At 46.5% G+C, this 16,044-nt stretch overlaps 2 protein-coding genes and 1 pseudogene across 6 annotated transcripts in view; 2 read left to right on the forward strand and 1 right to left on the reverse strand.

Annotated features, from left to right (window-relative positions):
• LOC117093612 (zinc finger protein 813-like) overlaps positions 1-16,044 on the forward strand; it is a 361,257-nt gene that overhangs the window by 232,780 nt on the left and 112,433 nt on the right. The gene's annotated exons all lie outside the window — the stretch shown is intronic.
• The window catches only part of LOC117093610 (zinc finger protein 83-like), a 241,235-nt gene that overhangs the window by 211,269 nt on the left and 13,922 nt on the right, over positions 1-16,044 (reverse strand). Inside the window, exons 1-3 of one of the 2 annotated variants that reach the window (XR_004441177.1) lie at positions 9,273-9,939; positions 5,426-5,513; positions 2,676-2,802 (exon numbers count right to left, since the gene is read on the reverse strand). Coding sequence is in view for 1 of the 2 variants with exons in the window: in XM_033228958.1 (XP_033084849.1) it covers positions 2,676-2,802 (127 nt within the window). In the remaining variant the exon portion in view is untranslated. Of the gene's footprint in view, positions 1-2,675; positions 2,803-5,425; positions 5,514-9,272; positions 9,940-16,044 lie in introns of those variants that run through there. The other variant, XM_033228958.1, reaches the window with a different exon arrangement.
• Positions 12,843-13,535, forward strand: LOC117091317 (annotated as a pseudogene).

Here is a 16,044-nt window from a genome sequence, read left to right on the forward strand (position 1 = left end):
TACTGTACATATATGTTAATGGATATGCAACATACACAGAAATAACTGACATAAATAAAAAAAAAAAAGGCCTGGTGTGGTGGTTCATGTCTGTAATCCCAGCACTTTGGGAAGCAGAGGCAGGTGGATCACAAGGTCAGGAGATTGAGACCATCCTGGCTAACAGAGTGAAACTCCATCTCTACTAAAAATACAAAAACTTAGCCGGGCGTGGTGGCGGGCACCTGTAGTCCCAGCTACTTGGGAGGCTGAGGCAGAAGAATGGCGTGAACCTGGGAGGTGGAGCTTGTAGTGAACCAAGATCGCACCACAGCACTCCAGTCTGGACGACAGAGCGAGACTCCATCTCAAAAAAAAATAATAAAACTAAAAACTAATAATAATAAAAAAAAGTTCTACTGGAGAAGTAGTTTTTGCAGGGTATAGATTTATTTATTTATTTATTTATTTTGAGGTGGAGTCTCACTCTGAATCCCACGATGGAGTGTAATGGTGCAATCGTGGCGCAACCTCTGCCTCACGGGTTCAAGAAACTATCCTGCCTCAAGGAACTCTCCTGTCTCCACCTCCTGAGTAGTTGGGATTACAACCACCCACCACTGTACCTGGCTAATTTTTGTAATTTTGGTAGAGATGAAGTTTTGACATATTAGCCAGGATGGTTTTGAACTCCTGACCTTAGGTGATCTGCCCACTTCGTCCTCCCAAAGTGCTGGGAAAATAGGCGTGAGCCACTGTACATGTCCAGGTTATGGAAATTTTAAGTTTCATCATTATGCTATATTTTAAGATGTTTAAGATACCTGCAACAACAACCTCTGCCCAAATATCTATACAACACACTTCACTTCTGCATACTGAAAGGAATGGACAGTAACGTGATTGTTATATTCACCCTGGAGTCATGCTTCAGCCACTTACATGTTTACTAAGAACTAAAAGACAAAACTATTTAAAATAATAATGATTGGGCATGACGGCTCATGCCTGTAATCCCAGCACTTTGGGAAGCCGAGGCAGGTGGATCACTCGAGATGAGGAGTTTGAGACCAGCCTGGCCAACACGGTGAAACCCCATCTCTACTAAAAACACAAAAATTAGCTGGGCATGGTGATGAGTACCTGCAGTTCCAGCTACTCAGGAAGCTGGGCCACAAGAAACATTTGAGCCCAGGAGGTGGAGGCTGCATTTAGACAGGATTCCACCACTGCACTGTAGCTTGGGTGACAAAGTAAGATTCTGTCATTAAAAAAAAAAAAAAGAGGCCGGGTGCGGTGGCTCACACCTGTAATCCCAGCACTTTGGGAGGCCCAGGTGGAAGGATCACCAGGTCAGCAGATCGAGACCACACGGGTAACATGATGAAACCCCGTCTCTACTAAAAATACAAAAACTTAGCCAGGTCTATTGGCGGGCACCTGTAATCCCAGTAACTCAGGAGGCTGGGGCAGGAGAATGGCATGAACCTGGGAGGAGGAGCTTGCAGTGAGCAGAGATTGGGCCACTGCACTCCAGCCTGGAAGATGGAGCGAGACTCCTCCTAAGAAAGAAAGAGAGGAAAGGGAAGAAAAGGGAAGGGAAGGGAAGGGAAGGAAGGGAAGGGAAGGGAAGAGAAACAGCAGAAGGGCAAGTGAGGGCAAAGAAAGATGTCCTTTCAGAGATGTAAGGATTTCAACTTTCCTTTTCCCACAGAATTTTCCCATTTGCAGAGAGCTTCCCCACACACTATTGGAAGGTGGAGCTTCCACTCTGCCCATCTGAGCCCTTACCTGCCTTTACACCTGTAATACATTCCCACCCAGCTGGAATTTCTTGCTATTTTCACTTTACTCTCCATGGTCCAGGGCTCTTTCCCTTGCTCTGATGTGGAGACTCCTGTTTAACAGGCTTAACAGGTCAGAGACTCCTGCTTATAAAAAGAAATGACCATGATGTGCTGGAGCTTTTCTGGAGTCCCAGCCCTATGTTTCGGTAGGAAAGAAGACATTGCAGATGATCTAGGAAAAGGTTTTACAAATTCCTCCTCTGACTCCTTCTGAATGCTTGGGGAGTATTGTAATATGTAATATGTGGACATGGAGCTCTCTTCCAAAAACTACTGAATCAAAAGCACAGGAGAAGCAGACAGGAAACTGGATATGTTTAAAGTCTACTGTAAGGTTTTATTTTTATTTTTGTTTCTTTAAGAGAGTCTTGCTCTGTTGCCCAGGCTGGAGTGCAGTGGTGTGTTCTCTGCTCACTGCAACCTTGACCTCCTGGCTTCAAGTGATTTTCTTTCCTCAGCCTTTCTAGGAGCTGGGATGACATGCATGTGCCACGACTGGCTAATTTTTGTATTTTTAATAGAGACGGGGTTTCTCCATCTTGGCCAGGCTGGTCTCGAACTCCTGACCTGTAGTGATCCACATGCCTCGGCCTCCCAAAGTGCCAGCCTTCCCTAAGCTTTTATGCCTACTTTAGTCCTGGAAATCTCACTGAGGTATCATGAAGAATGCAGAAGATCTAAACAAATGGGACAGTGAAAGTCCAGATGCTACATCATGAAGCTTTTCATTCCAAAATCAATACGGCTTCCATTTTAGTCAAGCAAGGATGTGACTCCCAAGAGGCAACAAGAGAAAATGCAAAGACACACAAGGGCGCATCCCCACTTCTGGAGGGAAGTTATCCTCACCCAGGGAGACCAGGTTCCTATAATTCTCCAACATCACATCTCTGTATAGAGTCCTCTGAGCAGGGTCCAGGCATTTCCACTCCTCCTGAGAGAATTCTATGGCCACATCCCTGAATGTCAGTAGACCCTGAAATGAAAACACATTTTAAGGAAATGGCTATGGGAGGAGTTCTTGTTTTTACAGAAAATGAGAAGAGAAGGGAAAGCATGGATTTAGTTGCAGTGAAGGTTCTGACAAATTCGAGTAAGGGATTTTTCACCACATGATGTTTTTATTACACTTTGAGAAGACGTCAAGACACACTCTCAGTATGAATTTCTTATGTTTGTGAAAAACACAAGAAATAAATAAAAATCAACATAGGGTTCCTTTTAGAGAAATGTTTGAAACTTTTATTGACACACCAAGTAACATTCATTATGTAGATGAGAGAGCACGACTGATGTCTTCGAAGATGACAACATCCACAGTAAAATTTAGGTGGGCGCAGTGACACATGCCTGTAATCCCGGCACAAAACTGACAGTAGGGATCCCCAGGGAGGCTGGAAGGAGGGTGGAGGGCGCCACAGGGAGAGGAGATGCCGTATGGACAAGGACCTAAGCTGCAGCTTTGCTTGGGTGTTACCAAAAAACAAATATATACATCATGTGATGTTTCAATATAACAACATATATTTAATAATAATTGGTGGGGCTGGGCATGGTGGCTCATGCCTGTAACCCCAGCACTCTGTGAGGCTGAAGCAGGCAGATCACCTGAGGTCAGGAGTTTAAGACCAGCATGGCCAAAATGGTGAAACACTGTCTCTCCTAAACATATAAAAAAATTACCCAGGGGTGATGGCACTTGACTATAATCCCAGCTACTTGGGAGGCCAAAACAGAAGAATCGCTTGAACATGGGAGGCAGAGGTTGCAGTGATCCAAGTTCGTGCCACTGCACTCCAACCTGGGAAACTAATAATTTGCCTCAAAAAAAAAAAAAAAAGGAGGGGCGAGGTGGCTCATGCCTGTAATTTCAACACTTTGGGAGGGTGAAGTGGGTAGATCATGAGGTTAGGAAATTGAGACCATCGTGGCTAACAAGGTGAAACGACATCTCTACTGAAAATACCAAAACATTATCCTGGCAAGGTGGAACTTGCCTGTATTCCCAGCTACTCAGGAGGCTGAGGCAGGAGAATTGCTTGAACCAGGAAAGCAGAGGTTGCAGTGAGCTGAGATCACAATACTGCATTCCAGTAAGACACCGTCTCAAAAAAAAAAAAAAAAATTAACCAGGCATGGTGGTACCCACATGTGGTACCAAGCTACCTCAGAGGCAGAGGTTGGGGATGGCTTGAGCTTGAGGGTAGAGGTTGCAGTGAGCTAAGATCATGCCACTGCACTCCAGCCTGGACAACAGAGTGAGACCTTATCTCAAAAGAAAATAAAATAGATGAAAACAGACTTACTCAAAGTATGAAAATCTACTTTGTGTATATATGTCCAAAAAATAATAAAACCTACACAGACTCACAAGAAATTAGATGTTAATAAAAAGGGTTGTCATTTTCCCCAGATTTCCAAAATATATATGTGTCAGTTTATATGTATCATATATATATAGATGTGTGTGTATGTATATATATATATTTATACATGTAAAGGTTTTAAAAACATAAAAAGTAGCAATATTTGGCCAAGCACGGTGGCTCAAACCTGTAATCCCAGCATTTTGGGAGAACGAGGCAGGTGGATTGCCTGAGGTAGGGAGTTCGAGACCAGCCTGGCCAGCATGGTGAAACCACGTATCTCCTAAAAATACAAAAAAAAATAGCAAGGTATGGTGGCCCACACCTATAAACCCAGCTACTAGGTTGGCTGAGGCAGGAGAATCGCTTCAATCTGTGAGGCAGAGGTTGCAGTAAGTTGAGATCATGCCACTGCACTGTAGCCTGGGCAACAGAGCAAGACTCTGTTTCAGAAGAAATAATAATAATAATAGATGGAATGAGAATACGGCTTTATCCTCTAGGATAAAAAAGAAATACTCTACTGCCATATTTGAGAAAAATTGTAACCATTTTTACAAAAAACACCTGTTTCGCAAGCCTCTCCACAGTAACACCACAGTCTTCATGAGCTAAATGTGCTAAGAATGGTTTAATGAATCTCCTGCTACTATTTATGTTGATTTCATATTCTTAAAATAATAAAGGAATCATTCATGTACTATTCATGTCTATGTATGAACCTTCCATTCTAATTAATAAGATTTTTGGAGTCAGAAACACAGTAACTCAATTATCTAAAAATGTAGTATAAAATCAGAGAGAAAAGATTTTCCCTTATTGGTCTTCTTTTCTAGAATTTACCACATTCTTTGTGCACATTAATAGGTGACTTCCATTGGCAGCTGCTCTAATCCTGGTCCACAGAGAGCTGACAGTGCATCCAGATGTGGCCCCTGAACAATCCCTGCTGCCCAACAGCACTGACACCATGGGATCCTCACCCCATCTCCATCCATGTCTGGTGTGAGCCCTTCCCAGGACCATGCCCAGTGCCACCTCTTCCCAAGTTCATGTCACTGGGTCACAAGAGACAGAATCTAAGCGAGATGAGAGGGACTGAGGGAAGGCATGGGTGAGTGTGAGCAAACCTGTCAGGCAGGACGCTTCAGACTCAGAGAAGATTCCCAACTCCAAGGCCCAGCATTTCTGAAAGGAAAGAGACAGAACAATCCACCGAGAATATCATCTCACCTGAGGAGGAGCCATCCCTGACTCCTTTGCTTTCCTCTTCCTCTTCTGGGTTTCTTCCTCATGGACCAAGAGTCTTTAGAAGTCAGTCCTGAATGTTACAAATATGTTGTTTATTGCTTATAACCAACACACCCACTCCCTGAAACACAACCACACATACAAAGGAGACCCCACTCTGAGGAAATACGGTCCCCTCTGCTGCCCACTACACCAGGAACAAAAAATTCCTACAGGAAAACTCCCCTCCTGGAGAAGCCCACACACACACACTGCAGCAGTGGAGAGCTGGGCTGGGATGAGCTCCCTTTCAGGAAAACTCTACCAAAAATACAAAAGCTTAGCCATGTATGGTGGCGCATGTCTGTGTGTCTGTGGTCCCAGCTACTTAGGAAGCTGAGGTGGAAGGATCATTTGAGCTCAGAAGTTTGAGACAAGCCTGGCCAGCATGGTGAACCCCTGTCTCTACTAAAAATACAAAAATTGGGTTGGGCGCCATGGCTCATGTCTGTAATACTAGCACTCTGAAAGGCTGAGGTGGGTGGATTACTTGAGGTCCGGAGTTTGAGACAAGCGTGGCCAACATGGTGAAACCGCATCTCTACTAAAAACACAAAAAGTAGCCAGGCTTGGTGGGCATCTGTAATCCCAGTTACATGGGAGGCTGAGGTAGGAAAATCACTTGAACCTGAGGAATGGAGTTCGTAGTGAACCGAGAATGCGCCATTGCACTCCTGCCTGGGTGACAGAGTAAGACTCAAAAATAAAATAAAATAAAATACAAATACAATAATTAGCAGGGTGTGGAGGCACACACCTGCAATCTCAGCTACTTGGGAGGCTGAGGCACAAGAATCACTTGAACCCAGGAGACAGAGGTTGCAGTGAGCCAAGATCACAAGACTGCACTCACAGCCTGGAGGACAGAGTGAGACTCTGTTTGAAAAATAAAAAAATAAAATAAAAACAAAATAAAAAGGCACATTTCTGATGAGATTGACACAGAGATAAGAAAACCTCAGTAATGTGATAGACACTGACAGGCAGAGGGAACTTCAGATGTGGGTGGGAGGGCATGGGAGGCATCTCTGAGCCTAGACCTGAAGGAGAAAAGGACAGTGCCATCTTCATTTAGAAACATAGAATAAGAGCAGGGACAGTGACCTGGGACACGAAGGGTTTTGGAGTTTGGGAAAAGAGAAAAGCAAATGTGACAGAGCAGAGGGAGTCAGGAGATGAGGGCAAGCTCCCAGGAGGAGGCTGGACACTGGCAGGGGCCCTGGACACAGGGCTGTGGAGCCACAGTGAGGAGTTGGGCTTTTGTCCTGGGGAACCCGGGAAGCCGGTAGAGGGTTCCCTGCCAGGGACTGACATGACCTGCTTTAGATGTAGCTGTGATATCCTCATACAGACAAAGCCTCCGAAGATGCTCTTTTTTTTTTTTTTTTTTTTTTTTGAGACGGAGTCTTGCTCTGTCACCCAGGCTGGAGTGCTGTGGCCGGATCTCAGCTCACTGCAAGCTCCGCCTCCTGGGTTCACGCCATTCTCCTGCCTCAGCCTCTCAGGTAGCTGGGACTACAGGCGCCGCCACGTCACCCGGCTAGGTTTTTGTAGTTTTTTAAGTAGAGACGGGGTTTCACCGTGTTAGCCAGGATGGCCTCGATCTCCTGACCTCGTGATCCACCCGTCTCGGCCTCCCAAAGTGCTGGGATTACAGGCTTGAGCCACCGCGCCCGGCGATGCTCTCTGTTTCTGAGGATGTAACTCTGTTTCTTCCATTCTTCTGCTTTTTTTTTTTTTTTTTTTCCTTTTTGGGGTACTGCATCTTATTGAAAATTCTAATTACAAGTGGGCACTTCTCTATCCCAGAAGAAAAGCCACACCCAGACCCGCACTTTATTTTGCCAATGATTTCAGGGGTCAGGATCACTCCTGGTCAACCTCCCGTTGAGCTTTTCCAGTCTAGCCCTTCATCATCAAGCTGCAGGGAGGCTCACTGGGGCTCAGAGTGGGAAACATTTTCACCATGTTACCCTGAGAAGGTCTGAGATGAGTGAGGTGTGCCTGAATTCTTACATGGGGACCTGGAAGGGCTCATGGGAAGGTTTGGTCTTATCATTCCATCCTTAAAATTTGGAGAAACATCTTTCACATACCTGGGCTAAAGATTCTTTTGAAATGATCTGATGAAATTGACTCCCAACATTGAATTCTTCCTTACAAGAAAATCTCAGTAACACTTATAAAATGCAGAAGTGTTCATCCTGGCTGATGCAGTGAAATTCCGTCTCTACTAAAAATAGAAAAAATTAGCCAGGCGTGGTGGCGAGCGCCTGTAGTCCCAGCTACTCGGGGGGGGGGGGGGGGCTGAGGCAGGAGAATGGTGTGAACCCGGGAGGCAGAGCTTGCAGTGAGCGGAGATTGCTCCACTGCACTCCAGCCTGGGCCACAGAGGAAGACTACATCTCAAAAAAATTTAAAAAATTAGAAAAAAGAACTAAGACATAAGCAAATTTCTTCAATCAAGAATATGTGGGTGGACAGCTGCCATCACCTGTAATTCCAGCACTCTGGGAGGTCAAGGTGGGTGGATCACCTGAGGTCAGGAGTTCGAGACCAGCTTGGCCAACATGGTGAAACCCTGTCTGTACTAAAATACAAAAATTACCCGGACTCCATCCTCGCAACTTATTTAACCTCTTGTTGCTCCTTTGCTCCTTCTCCCCAATCTTTCAATCATCCTCAAATAGATTTCCGCCTCTTCTCCCATCTCTGTGCCTCCTCTGCTCTCTGTTAAATTCTCTCTTCCCTGTTGTAACCCCGTGGCCCCTCTCTGGCACCCCAGATCCCCAGGTGTCCTCCCTACTGTGGTTCTCCTGTTGTTCTTTCTGCTACCAGCACCACTCTGCTCTGTATGCCCTGGCTCCAAATCCCTCCTCCTCTTCCTCACTCTGATGAGCCTACACATTTCTGCCCCTCTCCGTACCTTGCTGTCTGTCCTTCATTTCTCTATACATCTAGCTTTTCTCTACATTTCTCCAGCTGCTTTTCTCCTCCTGCTTTCTTATATTTTCTTTTTCAATTTTGCTGTCTCTTGGCAAATCCCTCACCATCCTCTACTTTGCCATCTGTTTTGTGTCTTTCTCATTCTTCTTTTCTGTCTCAGGTTTCCTACTGCTCTCTCAGTCCCTCTCTGTCTCCTGATCCCTTTGGCCCACACAATCACATGAGGGTTTGGAGTAAGACGCCTGCATCCCGGAGAAGCGCATTTTCCAAGGGCTGGAGCTGGGCAGGCAAGAACACCCCGTGTCACAGTACAGGCACCGGGCACCTCTCCAAGCGGGCTCAGAGAAAGAGGTGACTGTGGAGGCGACACCTGGGGAGCAGCAGGGCCCAGCATGAGGAGGGAGGTGGGGGGCGACGACACCTTCGGACAAGGGTGGGATCCGCAGGATCAGGCAGAGAACGCGGCCTCCCAGGGACTGGGGTCGCGGCGCTGCGCTCCAGGGACCGATGAGGGTGAGTCTGGGAGGCACGCAGGGTGCGAATTTACCTCTCGGGGTGAGGACTTTAAAAAGCGCAGTGCAAAAGGTGTCAAAAAACGGTTTTGAGCAGGAAAACTACGCGACAGGAAGTGTATACATTGCCCTATAGCAGAAAGACCGGTAAGGGGACCACCCTTAGGGCGACTTTAAACCAAAAACAAGCGGCTTCTGGATTCCCAGGAGAACGTCTGCGTTTGCTCTAGGTGAAGGAAGAAGGGGTAGAACTTCCAGGTCTACGGGGACCCCACGTTCCAGGTGCCGGGACCGGGGAGAGCTGACTTAATACAACACAGAACAAAACTCACCGCGGCGGCGTGACTTTCACTCCACGTGATCTGCTTCCCGGTCTGCGTGAATTTGCGCGCGCAGGACAGAAACTAGGCCTGGGTGGAGCCAACGAGGAGGTGGGCGGGGCCTGAGCGAGCTAGGGGCGGGGCGCAAGGCGGAGAGACCTTGCCCTTTACTACCCGCAGAGTAGGGGGTCGGAGAGGGACCCGTGCTTCTCTCAGTCTCTCTCCCAGCGCCTGTTTTGGAGGTGAGAGCAGCCAGGAAGGCTGAAGCGTGATTCCAAAGCCCTGGAATTGTCTGGAAAAAGGATACAAACTAGAACGTAAAATTCAAAGCCCTGCCTGGTCGAAACGTACATTTTCATGCTGACGGCCCACAGAACAGAATAGAAGTCCTCTCCCTTTCTATTCTCCATTCACCCGGGAGGCAGAGTCCACCCTGTGCTCAGTTTCAGATACTTCCCTAGGGCCTTTGCCTGGGGTGCGGGACGGAGTGCTTAGGCCATGGAGGAGTGAGGTCACCACCTGCTGCTTAAACACAGCAAGAATGTCTTCCACCATCCTAGGGAGCAGAGGTGGGAACCTGAGGTCCCAGCTACTCAGGAAGCAGCGGCGGGAGGATTGCTCAGCCTGGGGGTCCAGGCCAGCCTGGGAGACAAAGTAACACCCTCTCCCGCAGGGGCTCCATTCCTCGTCTCTTTTTTTTTTTTTTTTTGAGACGGAGTTTCGCTCTTTTTGCCCAGGCTGGAGTGCAATGGCGCAATCTCAGCTCACTGCAACCTCCACCTCCCGGGTTCGAGCAATTCTCCTGCCTCAGCCTCCCTAGTAATTGGGAATACAGGCGCCTGTCACCATTCCCGGCTAATTTTTTGTATTTTTAGTAGATACGGGGTTTCACCATATTGGCCAGGATTGTCTCGATCTCTTGACCTCGTGATCCACCCGCCTCAACCTGCCAAGGTGCTGGGATTACAGGCACAAGCCACCACACCCGGCCTTTTTTTTTTTTTAACTTTTAAAATAAAATTTTGCTTTTGTGAGATAGGGATACATTACTCTTTTCCATGTGAACATCCAGTTAGTTGTGCCAGCACATTTGTAATACAGATCTATTACTAAGGAGGGCAGGTGACCTGAAGTTGTAAGTTCGAGACCAACCTGACCAATATGGAGAAACCCCGTCTCTCCTATAAATACAAAAATTAGCCTGGCGTGGTGGTGTGCGCCTATATTCCCAGCTATTCGGGAGTCTGAGGGAAAAGAATCGCTTGAGCCCAGGAAATGGAGGTTGCAGTGAGCCAAAATTGCACCATTACACTCCAGCCTGGGCAACAAGAGTGAAACTCCGTCTCAAAAAGAAACAATAAATAATAATAATAATAAATACAGCTGGACACAGTGGCTCACGCCTGAGCAGGACTCTGTCTCAAAAACCAAAACAAACAAACAAAAAACAAGCTACCAGTTACACAGTAGGGCATCCTCAAAAACGAAGGGAACACCTACTCTAAGTTTTTCTTACATAGGCGCTTAGGTAAAAACTAAGGTATGCCTACCTGCCAGTGGACTGACAGTGTTACAAAACTTATTACTTTGTCAATTTAAAGCTATCCTTGGTCGGTCGCGGTGACTCACACCTGTAATCCCGGCACTTTGGAGGGCCGAGGCAGAGGAATCACCTGAGGTCAGGAGTTCGAGACCAGTTTTGCCAACATGGTGAAACCCCATCTCTACTGAAAATGCAACAGTTAGCCGGGCGTGGTGGCGCATGATTGTAATCCTAGCTTCTCAGGATGCTGAGGCAGGAGACTCGCTTGAACCCGGAAGGCGGAGGTTGCAGTGAGCCGAGACTGTGCCACTGCATTCCAGCCTGGATGACAAGAGTGAAACTACATTAAAAAGGAAAAAAAGAAAAGAAAAGCTATCCTTGGTATTTTAGCGTGGGGGTACTTGAAAGCATGACTGTAATTATCTTAGAAGCATACATTGTCATGGGATATTGGGTCATGTGGACATTGTGTTTCTTTAGAAGTTTGTCCCTGCAGGTACTACTAAGCTGCTTTCCTTAACTGTAAACATCTTACAGTCATGATTCATGTGTGCGCAGTAAGGAATACATCTTGCTAGTTTTAATGGACTTGAACTTTGTCATTGTAGCTCCCCTAGGTTCCTGTTCAACAGTTTATCCACTCATGCACCACAGAGTTCTAAGCACAATTATGGAGACACTACTTTCTTGTAATGCACTGAGATCATGCCACTGTACTTTAGCCTGGGAGACAGAATGAGATTCCGTCTCATGGCTGGAGCGGAGAAAGTGAGGAGGACGCAGGCAGGAGATGAGGTCAGAGGGGTCCTGGGAGCACAGATCCATAGGGATGAGGTCTTAAAACATTTTTCCCCCACACCTCAAAAGAATTTTGGAAATGATGTATTTTCTCACTCCTTTTATGTATACATGCAAATTTCTCTTTATGGTATAAACTACAACACTTACAAATAATGTATTTTATCCCCCATACTTAAAATACATGCTGTCAAGTTTGGCTAAACTTCCAGAAGTAAATTGTCACCCTCATCTGAGACACGTACGACAGTATGGGAATGTGTTTCGGGGTTTAAGAAGTCACTTATGGACACAGGAAGGTGGAGATGCCTGTCTGATGTCCCAGCAGGGAGCTGAGGAGACAACTGGACACAGGATTGTAGAGCTCAGAGGAGAGGCCTGCAGGGGACATGGAGCCGTGTAGGTGGGTTAAAGCTGTGAGATGATAATGTTCAAGGTGATTTGAGTCTAATCCACTGTTTTTGCTCTTCTTTTGCTTTTTTTTTTTTTTTAATTTTGGGAGGACTGGAATCCATTTAAATTTCAAATTAAGGCCAGGTGCAGTGGCTCATGCTTGTCATCCCAGCACTTTGGGAGGCTAAGGCAGGTGGATCACAAGATCAGGAGATGAAGACCATCCTGGCCAACATGGTGAAACCCCGTCTCTATTAAAAATACAAACATTGGCTGGGCATGGTGGCTCATGCCTGTAATCCCATCACTTCGGGAGGCTGAAGTGGGTGGATCATGAGGTTAGGAGATGGAGACCATCCTGGCTAACACGGTGAAACCCTGTCTCTACTAAAAATACAAACAATTAGCTGGGCGTGGTGGAACATGCCTGTAGTCCCAGCTACTTGGGAGGCTGAGGCAGGAGAATTGCTTGAACCTGGGAGGCAGAGGTTGCAGTGAGCCAAGATCACACCACTGCGCTCCAGCCTGAGCGACAGAGCAAGACTCCGTCTCAAAAAAAAAAAAACCAAGAATTAGCTCGGCATGGCAGCACACGCCTGTTGGAGTCCCAGCTACTGGGGAAGCTGAGGCAGGAGAATTGCTTGAACCTGGGAGGGAGAGGCTACAGTGAGCTGAGATCACACCACTGCACTCCAGCTTGGGCGGCAGAGCATGACTCTGTTAAAAAAGGAAAGAAAATAAAAGAAAAGAAAAGAAAAGAGAAAAAAGAAAAGAAAGAAAAGAAAGGAAGTCTGGAGACACTATCCACTTCCATTCGCAGTGCAGACCCTGCTGGAGCTGCTGCCACTATGGGTGATCAAGAGGATCTTGTGTACTAGGCGAAGTGGACCGAGCAGGCTGAGTGATACCATGAAAAAAGCAGCAAAGATGGATGTGGAGCTGACTGTTGGAGAAAGAAACCTTCTCTCTATTGCATGTAAGAATGTGATTGGAGCTATAAGGGCCTCCTGGAGAATAAGCAGCTGCATTGAACAGGAAGAAGAAAACAAGGGAGGAGAAGACAGCCTAGGAATGATTTGGGGGTGCTCGCAAATATTTGAGACTGAGCTAACATTAACCTGTTGTGACATTCTGGATGTGCTGGACAAACCCCTCATTCCAGCAGCTAACACTGGCGAGTCCAAGGTTCTCTATTATAAAATGAAAGGGGACTACACAGGTATCTGGCAGAATTTGCCACAGGAAATGACAGGAAGGAGGCTGCGGAGAATAGTCTAGCGGCTGATAAAGCTGCTAGTGATACTGCATTGACAGAACTTCCACCAACGCATCCTATCTGCTTAGGTCTTGCTCTCGATTGTTTTATATTCTACTAGGAAATTCTTAATTCCCCCGACCGTGCCTCAGGTTGGCAAAGGCTGGATATGCTGAGTGGAGAAAGCTATAAGGACTCTACACTTATCACGCAGTTGTTTCGTGATAATCTGCCACTATAGACTTTGCACACGCAGGGTAATAGAGAACAGCAGAATAAAAAGTAAAGAAGCTCTGCAGCATGTGCCTGTAGTCCCAGCTACTAGGGAGGCTGAGGCAGGAGAACTGCTAGAACCCAGGAGGTGGAGGTTACAGTGAGCCATGACCATGCCATTGCACTCTAGCCTCAGCAACAAAAGCAAAACTCAGTCTCAAACCAAAATGAAACAAAAAAAGAAAAATTTGCCTGGTGAGGTGGCGCACACCTATAATCCCAGATACTCAAGTGGGTAAGGCAGGAGAATTACTTGATCACAGGATGCAGAGGTTGCAGTGAGCCGAGATCGCACCACTGCCCTCCAGCCTGGATGACAGCAAGACTCGGTCTCAAAAAAAAATTATACCAAAACTTAATTCGGTTTTTTTTTTTCAAATAAAAAACAGATTGCATGTTGTGGCTTATGTCTGTAATCCCATCAGTTTGAGAGTCTGATACAGGTGGATCGCTTGAGCTTAGGAGTTCAAAACCAGCCTGGACAACGTGGCAAAATCCGTCATCTAGAAAAAACACAATTATCTGGCCACGCTAAGTGGCTCATTCCTGTAATCTCAGTACTTTGTAAGGCTGAGGGGGGCAGAATGCTTGAGATCACGAGTTCGAGACCAGCCTGGCAAACATGGAGAAACACCATCTCTACTAAAAATACAAAAATAGGCCGGGCGCGGTGGCTCAAGCCTGTAATCCTAGCACTTTGGGAGGCCGAGACGGGCGGATCACGAGGTCAGGAGATCGAGACCATCCTGACTAACACGGTGAAACCCCGTCTCTACTAAAAACTACAAAAAACTAGCGGGCGAGGTGGCGGCGCCTGTAGTCCCAGCTACTCGGGAGGCTGAGGCAGGAGAATGGCGTGAACCCGGGAGGCGAGCTTGCAGTGAGCTGAGATCCGGCCACAGCACTCCAGCCTGTGACAGCGCGAGACTCCGTCTCAAAAAAAAAAAAAAAATAAAAAAAAATAAAAAATAAAAAAAATAAAAATACAAAAATTAAGGCCGGGCGCGGTGGCTCAAGCCTGTAATCCCAGCACTTTGGGAGGCCGAGATGGGCGGATCACGAAGTCAGGAGATCGAGACCATCCTGGCTAACACAGTGAAACCCCGTCTCTACTAAAAAATACAAAAAACTAGCTGGGCGAGGTGTTGGGCGCCTGTAGTCCCAGCTACTCGGGAAGCTGAGGCAGGAGAATGGCATGAACCTGGGAGGCGGAGCTTGCAGTGAGCTGAGATCTAGCCACTGCACTCCAGCCCAGGTGACAGAGCGAGACTCCGTCTCAAAAAAAAAAAAAAAATTAGCCTAGTGTGTTGATGCATGCCTGTAATTCCAGGTACTCGGGAGGCTGAGGCAGGAGAATGGCTCAGCCCTGGGAGGCAGAGAATGCAGTGAGCCAGGATCGTTCCACTGCACTCCAGCCAGGGTGACAAAGAGACGATAATAATAATATTAATATTAATAATACAAACATTAAGCGGGCCTGCTTGGGTGTGCCTGTGGTCCCAACTACTCCGGAGACTGAGGTGGGAAAATCACTTGAGCCCAGGAGATTGCAGCTGCAGTGAGCTGTGATCCAGCCACTGCACTCCAGCCTGGGCAACAATAAGAATGACTCAAAAAAAAAAAAAAATTAAAATTACAAAATAAAAAGCAACTAATGAAATGAGAGGAACTAGAAAAAAAGAAACATTTTAAAAAAGAGGACAAATGCACTTTTAATATTCCTTTTATGCAGGTTTGATGTAGTAACAGAGACTCAGTTGCATCTTACCCTACTTCACTCCCCCACTCCCCACCCCATCCATGAAAAGGGAAGGGGGGATCCACAACTAATGAGTCAAGTCACTGTCCTCTGGCTGAAGAGGGGTTGCAAAGGGAAGCTCGCCTCTGCCGCCATAATTATAAAATGCACCACACTTAGACACAGGAGCTTTGCAACTCTCATTCTCACCTGTATAATTTAAACAAATTCTTAATTTGTTATCTTCTAAACAGAGAAAGCAACATGTCATCACTTCATCATCACATCCAATCAACTCACCGCACATCTGCACCCAGGGTCCCCTTTCATATTCATTACTGTTTCCCTCCCTCATTCTGTACATAGCTCTCATTCTCACCTTCTCTGAAATTAGAATAAGCCTGGCGTGATGGCACACGTCTGTCTGTCATTCTACCTCCTTGGCAGGCTAATGTGAAGATCACTTGAGCCTACGAATCTGAGGCTGCTGTAAACTAGAATTGTTCCACTGCACTCCAGACTGGGTCCAGAGTGACACCTGTCTCTTAAAAAAGAAAGCTGGGAATCAGAGACATATTGACTCACTAGTGTAGATTCAAATGCATTACAAAATCAGACACAAAATATATACCTTAGTTTGCCTCCTTTTCCAGAATTTACCAGATACCAGCGCACATTAATGTATGACTTTCATATACAGTTTCTCTGATCTGGTCCAGAAAGAGCTAAACGTGCACCCAGATGTGGCCGCTGAACAATCCCTGCTGCCCAACATCACTGACAG

Source organism: Trachypithecus francoisi, unplaced genomic scaffold (assembly GCF_009764315.1).
Source record: "Trachypithecus francoisi isolate TF-2019V2 unplaced genomic scaffold, Tfra_2.0 Lachesis_group12, whole genome shotgun sequence".
Lineage (NCBI taxonomy): Eukaryota > Metazoa > Chordata > Mammalia > Primates > Cercopithecidae > Trachypithecus > Trachypithecus francoisi.